Source organism: Tetrao urogallus, assembly GCF_951394365.1.
Source record: "Tetrao urogallus genome assembly, chromosome: 8".
Lineage (NCBI taxonomy): Eukaryota > Metazoa > Chordata > Aves > Galliformes > Phasianidae > Tetrao > Tetrao urogallus.
This window is the reverse complement of record NC_136821.1, coordinates 21,948,250-21,961,170: the sequence shown is the minus strand read 5'-3', so window position 1 is coordinate 21,961,170 and position 12,921 is coordinate 21,948,250. Positions and strand designations below refer to the sequence as shown.

The 12,921-nt window shown below is 33.7% G+C and overlaps 1 protein-coding gene across 1 annotated transcript in view; it reads left to right on the top strand.

The window, feature by feature from the left end:
- Nucleotides 1-12,921, top strand: part of TTN (titin) — a gene marked incomplete at its 5' end in the record, with an annotated part of 236,845 nt that overhangs the window by 102,367 nt on the left and 121,557 nt on the right. The window contains 10 exons of the mRNA XM_079538876.1: nt 1,456-1,533; nt 1,746-1,829; nt 2,024-2,110; nt 3,031-3,129; nt 4,271-4,375; nt 4,940-5,017; nt 5,529-5,630; nt 5,847-6,188; nt 6,770-6,850; nt 12,193-12,273. Coding sequence (XP_079395002.1) covers nt 1,456-1,533; nt 1,746-1,829; nt 2,024-2,110; nt 3,031-3,129; nt 4,271-4,375; nt 4,940-5,017; nt 5,529-5,630; nt 5,847-6,188; nt 6,770-6,850; nt 12,193-12,273 — 1,137 coding nt within the window. The remainder of the gene's footprint in view (nt 1-1,455; nt 1,534-1,745; nt 1,830-2,023; nt 2,111-3,030; nt 3,130-4,270; nt 4,376-4,939; nt 5,018-5,528; nt 5,631-5,846; nt 6,189-6,769; nt 6,851-12,192; nt 12,274-12,921) is intronic.

Sequence of the window (12,921 nt, the reverse complement as noted above, 5' to 3'; positions counted from 1 at the left end):
ATATGATGCAATTGTCTAAGAGTACAGAAAGCATATTTTCCAGATATGAATCAAATCAACCCATAGTGTTTTTAAGGAAGTTGAAAAAAATTTTTTTAACTAACTAATGAGTAAAAATTGTATTTAAAGTTGTTTGCTCTATAATTTTAATAAATTGATTAGTACATTTTTCCTATTAAAGAAAAGGCCATGCTGCACACAGCAAAAGTGAGGTTTCTCCTGAGCTGGGAAATTAGGGTTGGTTAAAATTTCTCTTGACTAATCTCAGCAGTTAAAATTAACCTGTATGTGCTGCAGTCTTTCTTCAATATGCTCAGCAAGTGGTCATTCTCCTCACATCGACATAAAACTTACATGAATACTTCTGGATTGTGGAGTACAATAACTATTAGTATACATTTTAGTTGAAAGTGCAGTTAAATGGAAAATTTGTGCTTATTTCAGCTGAGTCAGGATTTGATTTGATGCCATTAACCAACAAATTATGGTATGAACTGCTGAGTGCTTGTTATTTGTCCAGTTCTCTGTTGGATTTGAATCAATTGGTAAACTGTGTCCACTTGCTTTTAGCATGTTGGTAGCACTTGGAAAATTTTGAAGAATAAAATGTAATCAGCAATATATATTTGATATATGTGCAAAACTGATGCAGTCAGCATGATCAAGTGTAGCCTGTTGAATGTCTTAGAAGTGTTAGGATCATAGCTCTAGAAGAAAGTAAGGAGAAAAGTGAAACCCTAAATATTAATACTGCACTTAAAGCAAGTGCTTATTACAAAGTTTGTTTTCATTTACTGTTAGCATTTTCAATTGTTCCAAAAAATTGAGGAAAGGGTTGAATTTGTATTTTAGTTAGTTTCCCCACCATTATCTTTAATTGGTTCTAAAAAGCCACATCCTGCCTTTCTCAGTCTTTGGATCAACAAGTAAATTCTTGAATTAAAAAAGAAAATGTCTTGGTGGCATCTGTGGATGATCAAGGAGGATAGGCTGAACAACAATGAATGTGATCTGTTTTCTGTTTTATTTTGTCTTTGTGCTCAAATCATTTTAAATTATAGCTGTTTGTTTTGGGTATGACTTTGAGATTTATTTGTGTTAGGAGTTCTTGCTTGCTTGTTTGTTCCTGTTGTTTTGGAAGTAAATATCTAAGACATTAATGGTATCTTTCAAGTGCCTGAGGTGCTCAAGAAGGCTGTTCCAGAGGAAAAAATACCTGTTCTGAAGAAAAAGGAAGTTCCTCCAGCAAAAGGTATATCATCACTTGATGTTAGCAGGCATTCTCTGAATATATAACTTACACCATGTTGCAGATGCTTCACTTGGGCATTATTTTTTCTTTTCTTTTCTTTTGGGAGGGGGCTCTGTGTTTGATGTGTTTGTGCTGCTGTTTTCTGCTATTCTCTGTTTTGAATAGCTCGTGGGTTATGTTTTAACCAAAATAATCTTTTGAAGTGCCTGAGGTGCCAAAGAAACCTGAACCTGAAAAGAAAGTCCAGGTGCCAAAGAAGAAGGAAGCTCCCCCACCTAAAGGTATAGCAACTTATAATTATATGTAATCAGAAAGGTCTTCTAGACTTCATTTATCTTGTCACTTGTATTAAGCAAGATGACAGCAAAAGGATTATTGATCTTAAGAACTGTCATTCTGTGTGTTTGTGTTAAAATGTTTAGTGTTATTGGCTTTTATGTCATGGTGTTGCAGCTGCTTATTCCAGACTCATTTTACAATAATATCTTTAAAGTTCCTGAAGTGCCAAAGAAACCTGTGCAAGAGGAGAAGGTTCCAATTCTTGTAAAGAAAAAGAAGGATCTTCCACCAGCTAAAGGTATATCAGCTCTTAGCCAAATATTTTTAAAAAGCAAAGTTCTTCGTTCACATGTGTTCTTTAATGTGATGTAGTTTGAAGAGTCTATTCTTGTGTGTTCGTTTTGTCATTCAAATAGATTCATTCAATTTTTATTGGTTCTTTGCGTGGTGGTTCAAAAATGAAATTCTTTAATTGCAATTATATCTTTAAAGTTCCTGAAGTACCAAAGAAACCTGTGCCAGAAGAGAAAGTACTTGTCCCAGTACCTAAAAAAGTGGAAGAACCTCCATCAGCCAAAGGTACACCATTTTCTGGTTCAAACAAGTAACCCTAGTTTTGTTTCTCCAGTTTTAGAAGACTGCAAGCAACAAACCCACTCCTCTTCTTAGTGTATTTCATACTGAACCATTCATTGCCCTGTGTGTTATCAGAACACTGTATTGTGACTGTGTTATGTACACTTATGTTGAACATGGGTGATATATTTACTTTACACTTTCTAAATTTCCATGTTTGTGTCATGTATTGTCTCCTTTTTGTGGGTTTTTTTTTGGTTTTTTTTTTTTGAGTGGGGCAAAAGATAATAGCTATTTACAATTCTAAGTTATTTTAAAATACTTGCAGTTTCAAAACCAGCTGCTCTGAAAGATAATGTACCTAAACATCTAGATTTCCCCCCAGCCTTACTACATTGACTTACAATGCAGTCAACTAGATGTTTATAAATTTATATCTGTGGAGGAATCTGTAGTTGTTATTTTAAGAACAGTTATCATACACAATTAAATTTATCATGTTTGTGTAGTTATCTTAATGTCAGCTACACAGTTATTTTATGTTACACTGAAAATTATTTTCTTAATCAACAATGTCTTTAAAGTGCCTGAAGTGCCCAAGAAAGTTCCAGAAAAGAAAGTACCTGTCCCTGTACATAAAAAGCCAGAGCCTTCACCAGCCAAAGGTATCTCTTCTCATCGGCGAATCTGTGCAAAATGCTTCTTGTTGTTTCTGTATGTTTGTTATTAGCATATAACTGTAGTATCATAGCAGATTGTTAAAAATGTACTTGCTAATTTGCACTCTTCAGCTTCTGTATGTTGTCTCTCTGCTTCTGATGTTGTCTATGTACTTGCTAATTTGTGCTCTTCAGCTTCAGTGTAAGTTCTCTCTCTGCTCCTGATATTGTGTCTAAATTTCTTACAATTAAATACTACCTCAGAAGTGCCAGAAATACCAAGACCTGCTCCTGAAGAGGCACCTACTTTTGTTCCTGAAGAAGAGGAAGAAGAGGAAGCTATTCCAGAAATACCAGTAAAAGGTACAACATTCCTTCCTGAAAATTACCTGAAAGCTCTGTTCAGTTCATCAGATCTTCATCTCTAGTGATTAAGCTGGATGTAAACTTTAATTATTCTTTTGAAGGAAGTTTTCTTCATCTTATGGTTGTTTGTGACCCTTGTTCTGTATTTTTTTAGTAGTTGTGATGTTCTAAATGTAATAAAAAAATTCTTATCAAAACAATATCTTTTAAGTGCCAGAGGTGCCCAAGAGAGCTGTACCAGAAGAAAAAGTACATGTTGCAGTTCCTAAAGTAAAGAAAATTCCTCCAGCTAAAGGTATATCATTTTGCAGTGTGTGAAGATAATTCTCTTCCCTTATATTTTCATATTGCAGTAGAATCAGTTTATAGTCATGCGAAGCCACATCCCAGGTTCTAGCACACTGCTACTCCACTGTAGATAGTGGAGTGCTAGATCTCAGGTAGGGCTTCCTTGGGCTGAGAAATCTGGTCTTGAATGATTTACTTGTTTTCAATTTTAAATGTTTGCCATGAATTAAAGAATTCATTGTGATATTGTTAGTGAGAATTCATCTTCCTGACTCACAATGTTTCAACAAAGTACCTGAAATAATGTCCTGTGGGACTTTATCTCAAAATTCTTCAATTCATGGAGATCATTCTGACATATATTTTGAAAGTGTATGTTATAATCTCAAGCCTACTAACTAATACACACAAAAAAGTCAAAACACAATTGGCTCTGTAAGTAACCAGAAGATGGATCCTAAATGCAAAATTTGATGTGGAAGCAGATTACTCAGAGCCTCTTCTTCAAAGCTGAGCAAAGTCTACCTAAGCAGCTGAGTTTTTAGAACAAAATTGAAAAGAAAACAATTATAGGATATGTGTTAGAAACTAAAAAAATCTACAACCACTCATTTGCAGTTTACATTGGTAATACAGTTGGTAATAATTAAGTATAAGAATTAGGCGAAAGTAAATTCTCACATAATCTCATAATCAAATTGCTATTTTCATAAAAGGAATGGAAAGTAATGAATTGAGTTTCCCTTGTGTTACTTACTGTTACAGTAACTATCTTAAAGTTGGTGTCTTTTTGTTCTACGTTGTCAATTTTTCTTTGGAACATTGCAAAAGTTCTTAATATCTTTTAAAGTGCCTGAGGCACCAAAGAAAGTTGTGCCTGAAGAAAAGGTTCCTTTGTTTATTCCTGAGAAAGAAGAAGAGGAAACTATTCCAGAGAAAACCATACCAGCAAAAGGTACAACACTGCTTGCAAGTTATCCATGAGATCTTTTGACTTAATTAATGTACTTCATTTCTTTTTCTGAGCTTTATGTAAATCTTAACTGTCGTATTGGTGAGTTTGTGGTCTTGTTTCATGTTTCTTAGTGTCTTCAGTGTTCTGAAAGTAATTTTAAAATTTGTTTGCAAAATAATATCTTTAAAGAGCTGGAGATTCCTAAGAAACCTGCCCCAAAAGAAAAAATACCTGTGCCCACTCCTGACAAAATGGAGCTTCCTCCAGCAAAAGATATATAAGTTAATAACTAGGAAAGCTATCTCTTGTTCTCATTCAGTAGCAACATTTGTTTTATGTTGCTTGTTACTTGTGTTATTTTTGTGTCCTTATTGTCTTTCTGTATCAATGTCTCAGAGTGCCTGTCAGATTCCTGACAAATAATAATCTCCAAAACAATTTAACTTCTTCAAAAAGTATGCCATGTCCTTTATTGTTATTTCTTTATGTATATATCTATGTTTTTTGTAGTCTTACTGTTACTTCTGGTTGATGACATTCTAAATTGAAAATATATCTTTAAAGTGCCTGAGATGCCTAAGAAACCTGTTCCAGAAGAGAAGGTACCTGTTCCTAAAAAGGTGCCGGTTCCACCAGAAAAAGGTATTGCATTTGTAAATGCTGTGTTGTTGATAGATAGCATTCTTCATACAAGCTGAGCTTAGCACAAGACTTTTTAATATGTCTGTGTTGTACTGAATTTGTCACTTCACTGTTTCTTTCTGTACACTGTTGAGTTTCTGTTCTGCTGTTGGAAAGTGTCTCGGTTTGTGTCTATTTAAAAACTGTGCAACAAGAACACTGAAGTCAGGTTATATCTTTAAAGTACCCAAGGTGCCTAAGAAAGTTGTTCCTGAAAAGAAGGTACCTGTTGCCCCTCCTGAAAAAGTGGAAGTTCCTGCTGCAAAAGGTACACGTGCTCCAGATCATTTGTATTCATGCTAAAAAGACTCTTGAGCTTCTTCTTTCTAACTTTTCTCTGTTGTATGAGATTTCTGCTCTGATTTATGTTAAAACTCTTATCACTGTTTGCATTGTGAAGTCGTTATGTTTATTGTCCATGTGTTTGTTTTTAATTATATTGCTTTAAGTTTTTCCTTCTAATTGCTAAAAGAAAATCATATCTTTAAAGTCCCTGAGGTGCGTAAAAGAGATGTTGCAGAAGAGAAAGTACCAGCCATTGTTCCCAAGCCCAAAGAACCACCTCCAAGTAAAGGTACAGATATATTTCTTTCTTCCAAACATTTTTTTTTCCTCTTCCTTCCTAAAATCTTCTGGAATATGTACAATTTCTGGAGCATATTCTTAAATTTTGAAGTAAATAGTGCTTGTGGTTATCGCAGATATTTTCTGTTCTGTATGGATGGTTTTGTCCAACTGTAAATGAAATGAAATAACTGTAAATGTACTAACAATAATACCATCTCTAAAGTGCCTGAAATACCCAAGAAACCCATTCGGAAAGTCCCTGCTCCGGCGCCTGCTCCTGTTCCTGCAGCAGAGAAATATGAATATGCATATGAAGAGTATGAGAAGTATGACACGTATGAAAGTATTGAAGAATTTGAGGGGGTTCAAGAAACTGAAGAAATTGAAGCATATGAGGAACCTGAATTACCTGAGAGATACAGAGAAATCCAGGAACGGGAGTATGAACTGGAGGCTGAAGAGAAGGAAGATATCTATGAGAAGTATGAGTTTAGGGAGAAAGAAGAAATCTATGAGAAATATGAGGAAGCATATGAGGAAACTTATGAAATCCCACCAGCTATAGGTACATCATGTCATGATTTCTTTATTCTTATCATTGCTGTTTAAGTTTCCAGCTACTGCTTAAGCCTCCTTCTTTATATTTTTCCCCATTTGTACTACTCTGTCTGTCTGCAGCTGATGATGATAAATCCATTCCCTATTACTAAGGAATTCTCTCCAGAATGGAATGGAAAGATTGAACCAGTGTAGATGTGATACAAACAAAGTAAATGATACTTTTCTGATGCAATTCAGCTTCAGTCTGGATTCAATACTATTATGTATCAATGTGTTTCTTTTGTACATTTTAGTTCCAATGAATCATGGAGCTGTTAAAATTCAAGCAAGGCTTTCCTTCTTATCTTTTGTATGTGTGATCATAAGATCATAGGATCCACCATGCCAATCAAAACTGTATCTGAAATGTACCAGAAAGATGTACACTTATATTCCTTAGCTACCATCAAGTTCTGAGACTAGTGGCTGTTCTCTTGACAGCATAGATAATTATTCTAAATTAAGTGATTATTCTGCTTTCTGACTTTGTATCTGTTGTAATTCCTCAAAACTAACTTAAAATCCCTATTGAAATATTTCTTAAAGAACCCGAGGTGCCTAAAAGACCTCTGCCAGAAGAAAAAGTACCTGTTCCTGTTCCAAAAAAAGAAGCTCCGCCAGCTAAAGGTACATGAGTTTTAAGAGGAATTTGAAAATGCAGTCTTCTGTCTTCTCAGAATCCCCAAAAGCAGTAAATTACCTATTCTGATTTGGCAAATACCTAATTTTTTTCTCAGTACTGTCAAAGACTGGGATTAAGGTACTTAATTATTAAAGATGAATACTTATTTAACAAATCAAAACTTGGACAAATTCTTTCTGAGGGCAAAGGCATTTGGAGGAGGACCTCCAAGATTTAATTTTTGCTGTCAGAGTATTAACAACATTTTATATCTAAGTATTGAAAATAAGTAGATGTATAAATTAAAAGAAGTCTGTCAAGCAGTCAAGCCATTTTCCCACAGAATCCCAGAAGACAATTACTTTCTTCAACCTACCTATATGCTGGAGTGGATTTGATATTGATATGTGCTCTCAGTGACAGTCTCCACAAAGACTGTGTTATGAACAGCAATGATCAGCGCATGTTAGAAGAGTTCCTGTTGTAATTCAGAGTTCTTTACTTTTCTCTTCAGAGCTCTTAATTTGCGAGAAACTCACCTTGTGGTCAGTTTTTTATTAAGGCCAATCCCACTCTATTGAGTTTACCAAACAGCTGTGTGAATCCATGCAAAACAGATGAGGAGGATAGCTCTTAAGGCTACCACTCAATAGCAACCAAAGGCACTCTATTTTGTGTTTTTCTAATTCTAACTGTTCTTTTCTGACTCATTACACTGTTTGCATTTTTTTTAATGCTTATTCTTATGTACTGTTACTTCTGCAAAAATTCTTAAAAACGTTACAAATGTCTTTAAAGTGCCAGCACTGCCAAAGAAACCTGTTCCAAAGGAGAAAGTACCCGCTGTTCCTAAAAAGGAAACGGTTCCACCAGCTGAAGGTATATTTCCTCTGTGTTGTCCTCATTGAGTCATGAACTCTGATTTCAGTCTTTCGTTTTCATTATCCGTTGAGAAATACATATCTGTGTTTTATGTCTCTATGAAGCTCTACTCAGTTGTTTGTGATTGAGTCATTTTTGGCCTGTTTGTTTCAAGTCATTTGTTGAAAAGACATGAGTGTTGCTTTGAAAAATATGTGCCTCATTCTTTAAGTTCAAAAGTAAGAGTACTTTTGATCTTCCTGAGAAGGAATTCCATCAGCTAAAACTAAGTCTGTCTTTCAAGAAAATGTTTTAAGTATGTTATTCTTCTGTCTAATCTTCATAATTAACATAAGTATTCTGTCAAGAAGCATTTAATCCTTCGTTGCTTCATGAATCTGTCTTATATTTGCTTTTTTTCTAACTTCTTCCAAATAACTTTAAAAGCCCTAAAGGGAAATAAGATCTTAAAGGGCTGGCTGTTATCAAAAGAGCTGTCCCTGAAGAAAAGAAACCTACACGTGCATCTGAAATGAAAGATAAAGGAACCTTAGCTATGAGATTTTTTGGAAAGGAAAAATTTTGGACTGTTTTTTCCCAACTAATATCTTCTAAAATGATCCTCGTGTTCTTTACACCATGAGAATGGTGTAATTTAGTCCCTAGCTGTTGCTTCAGCTCTAAGTGCTCTCTCATTCAGATATTCTGTATGTTTGCTATACATGTGCTAGACAGAAATATGATGATTTATGAACAAAAAAACATGCTGAGTATTTACTCTACTTACACTATCCAGACATGAAAACTTAATTTTTGTGATGTAGATGTGAATTTAGTTTAAACTGGGAGTTTAAAGCAAGTATAATAGTAATGATATTCCTAGAGAAGTAATAGCACAAGAGCTAGTAAGTTCAAACCACTGATGTTGTCACGTGTGTCAGAAAGAAAGGCAAGAAGACAGAGTAAGAAAAGCAAATGGCATATGCTCTTTGAAAGCAGAAACAATATGTTTTCTACATAATTCGTTGTTCCAGCAAGACAGTTCTAGATGGAATGTTTCTTTCATCAAAATGGTCAGTATTTGGGAATTCAAAGGAACTTTGTTATCTGGATTGATTTCTCTCTGGGATTTTAAAAATTGAAAATTATTTTGAAGTTACTAAAAGAAAGCTAATATCTTTTCAAGTTCCCAAGATTGATAAGAGAGCTGTACTTGAAGACAAAATACCCATCTTAATTCCTAAAGAAGATGAGGCTCCTTTATATGAAGGTACATCAGTGAATTTACTGAGCAGTAAATTGCAGAGAATTCCTTGGTTCACATTCTAGATTGTTTTATAAAACATGAGTCATTTTCAGTTCATTTTGTTGTTATTAGTTGTAAGTAATTTCCATGAGTATCTTTGAGACTCTCTCTGCCTCCAACATTTTGATATAATTTTTAACATTTTTCTTTTCTCCGCTATTGCTGGGTGAAATAAATGTAAATAAGAGAGAAATTAAACTTCTGATCCGGGAAAACAATTCAGCTGTATTAGAACAAAAAAAGAAAACTAAAAAAACCAAACAAAACAGAATGAAGCAAATGCTGGCTTAAGAGTTGATCTGAGTATGACTTAAATAATTTTTTGAGCTGGAATATAAATGCTTAAGTCCAGATATGGGTGTGGGAAATTCAACTGAAATACAGTATTGCATCTAAAACGAGAAATAAATAATTAGAAAATAAAATGAAATATTTTTATAAATTTGTATTCTACACATTGGGAATGACCATTTCTAATAAGTGTAGGCAAATGATCAGGTTGAAATTAGATATTTAAATAATTTATGTTCAGTTATTTGTCTGTATTTGTCTCTGCATTTTACGCATTCTTTCTAATCTTGTCTTGTACATAATATTAAAATATGTAAAATATGCTAATATCTTTAAAGAGCCAGAATTTTATGAAGATCTTCCAACAGAAGAGCTCCCTGCTAGTATTCCTATTAAGCCAGAAGCTCCAGCACCTAAAGGTACACTATTAAAACCATATATATATAAACCAACATGCATAATAATAACCTACAAGTCAGCTATTCATACCATCATCACTCTGTCTTTGCTCCAGTCACTTAATGTTCTCATTCTAATGTTTCATTAGTTACTATGTGTCTGTCATTTGTTCTTTGTTTTGTTACTTACATTTTGTTAATGTTCTTAAAAATGTAATATCTTTGAAGCACCTGCAGTGACAAAGAAAGCAGTCTCACTTAAGAAAATACCTGCTGCTGTGCCTAAAGAAGAAGCTCCTCCACCTCAAGGTATATGATCTCATAATGGAATTTTTTCTAATCTCTTTAAAAATTGAGGTAACAAGTGAGAAATCCATCATGAGTCTTTTTACTGAACAGCGATAGGAGGTGCTGTACACAGTTTTCCTCCATTTCATCTCTTATTGTATGAGCAATTTATGTTCTTTATCTGAGGAAGAGAACATGCATACAAGGGGGATTAAAGGAAATCCTTTTGCTAACATAAAGAAATAGAAAATATTTCAGTAGCACTTTTCACATGTTAAAATAACGAGCACTTACCAATGCAGTAATTCATCATTTAGGAGAACAAATTCCATAGACATACTCTGTAATTATTTTTTTTTTGTCTCCTATTAGGAGCTGCACAAACACATTGATACATTTTGCATCAAGAACTTAAAATTTAAACAGACAAAATTATTTAAACTTTCCCACAGCCCAAAAATGTTATCAGTCATGTTATCAGGGAGTTCATTGCAGAGCCAAGGATCAACCTCATTTTTTGACTACTAGTCACATTTCTTTTCCCAAACTACATTCTCTGACAATGTCTTAAAACTAAATAAACAAAGAAATGCAGTGACAAATCTGCAAAGGTCCCAGAAGCCCTCTTTCCAGTTATGTCAGGAGCTTTGTTGAAGATTATGACTTCAATTCAGACAAAAATTACAAAGCCCTCCAGATATTTATACAGAAACGTAGCTTTAAAAAAAAAAAAAAAAAAAAAAAAAAAGCAACATCTGTTCTCTTTTCAGAGATTACCAAATTCAGACTTGTAAGTGCCAGGAGTTACAAAAACAGAAATGCATAAACTATAAACTTAAGTTGTCATATTGTATTCACAGCTTAATGCCTCGTATTTTTATGCTTTTTTGTAGTAGCATTTTTGTTGTTTTACAAACTGTGCTACTTATTTCCTAGTGCAAATTTGTAAAATAAAATATTTTTAAATTTCTGAAGTATCAAAGAAACCTGTCCACAAAGAAAAAATACCTCCTGCTCCACCAAAAGAAGAAGCTTCACGTCTTAAAGGTACAAAATATTTTAAGTGGGATTCGAAGAATAAGAGATCTGTTTTCATATATCTATCTTAAACAATTTTGGGAATATTTTATGTACCACAACCTGGAATTCAGTTAGCAGCCACAGTATAAACCTGAGTAAAAAATAAAGCTCACCTGGATTTGTGCTTTAGGGAAAAAAAAAATCGTTAGCTTAGTTTTGCAGCAAATGAAGGTAGGAACCCCCAAGGAAAAATAATAATTAAAAAACAGACAAATTGAAAAAGTTAGAGAGGTCTAATCGAGAAAGTAGATCAGTTAAGGACATGTCACATGTCTTCTGTTAATGTGCAGAGGTCTTATTGTGGCAGTATAGAAAGTCATAGTTGTTTTTTTTCCCCCTTATTCCAAATACACCTGATTTTTGGTGTAGATGTAAGATAGAGCTGTGCATATTAAGAGGAGCTTGTACATTTGATTTCTTTGTCTTTCTTACTGTCTTGTCTGAAGATGTAATTCTGTGTTAACTTTAAAATTATACTAATATCTTTCAAGTACGTGAAGTTTATGAGGAAATACACGTAGAAGAAGAAATTTCCACTGTTCATAGAAAAGAGGAGGCTTCGACACCTAGAGGTATATGAACTTCTTGATCATCTCTCATCTGCAATTTGGTCATTGATCATCTGCAATTGATTATCTGCAATTTGCAAATTGATGACCTTCAAGAAAAATTTAATTATTCATGTTCATAGTTTAGATCTTGTTCAATATAATTAATATTTGTGTTCGTTCTTTTTGTTCGTTACTTGCATTTAATACAGGCTTTTTTTGTATGACTTGTTTTTCTGTTCTATAAAAATTCTTAAAATGAACTAATATCTTTAAAGTGCCTGCAGTTGTGAAAATTGCTCCTGAAGTGCCTCTTGCTGTGCCTAAAAAACCAGAACCTACTCCTGTGTCTAAAAAGCCAGAATCACCATTTAAAGGTACTATAGTAGTCCAGTTAAACCTAGGCCATGTCAACTTTTGCTCATATTTTGTGTTTCTTACTCATTTAATAGTTAGTAATTAACTTATGTGAAATCTGTGATGTTGTTTGTCAGTTTTCGTGTTTCTCTACTAGTCTTATTTATTTGTATGTATACTTTAAATCATAAAATTAAAAACAGTAAATATCTTTCAAGTGCCTGAAGTGCCCACAAAAGTTATCGCTGAAGAGAAGCCTGTCCCTCTGTCTAAAAAGCCAGAAGCTCCACCCGCCAAAGGTATAGGCCAACATATCCTTTCTTTCTCCTTTTTCTTTAGCTTTCTTCTGTCTTGTTTTGCTCTTGTCCAAATGTTGAAAAATAGTTCAATTTGGCTATTTCTTCTATCCAAGAACAAGCCGTTGCAGTGGTACAGAAATTATATCAGAAAATTATCAGAAGGACTAGTAGTAATAAGAAAAAATTTAGCTGAGTCAATAGGCAGCAAGATTTACAAAATAAACATTTTCATTTTATGGATATTAATATATATTTAAACAGCTTCAGAAATTCCACAATACTCAAGCAAGAAATCGCTGTTCTCTTTCACATTGTTCATGTTAAACTTATTGATTCATTTTTGAATAGAAATAGCATTTGGCTATTGAAAACATTAGAAATACAGAAATACAATATAGAAATGAAAACATTTCTAACAGTTCATTCAGGTATTTTGGAAGGCTGTTTGAATGAGCATTTTGTGTCATATGTCACTACTGCATGACAAAAGTCTCCCAGTTAAGCTGCTTCAAGCCATTCTTTGTCAGAGTAGAACAAGTGCAACTGTTTTGAACATATAAGTGTTGTCAGACTGTCCTTTCATATCTACTTGTTCTATCTTACTTCCATGTATTGTGTGTTTTATTTTTCTAATTCCCAAAAGTGCAT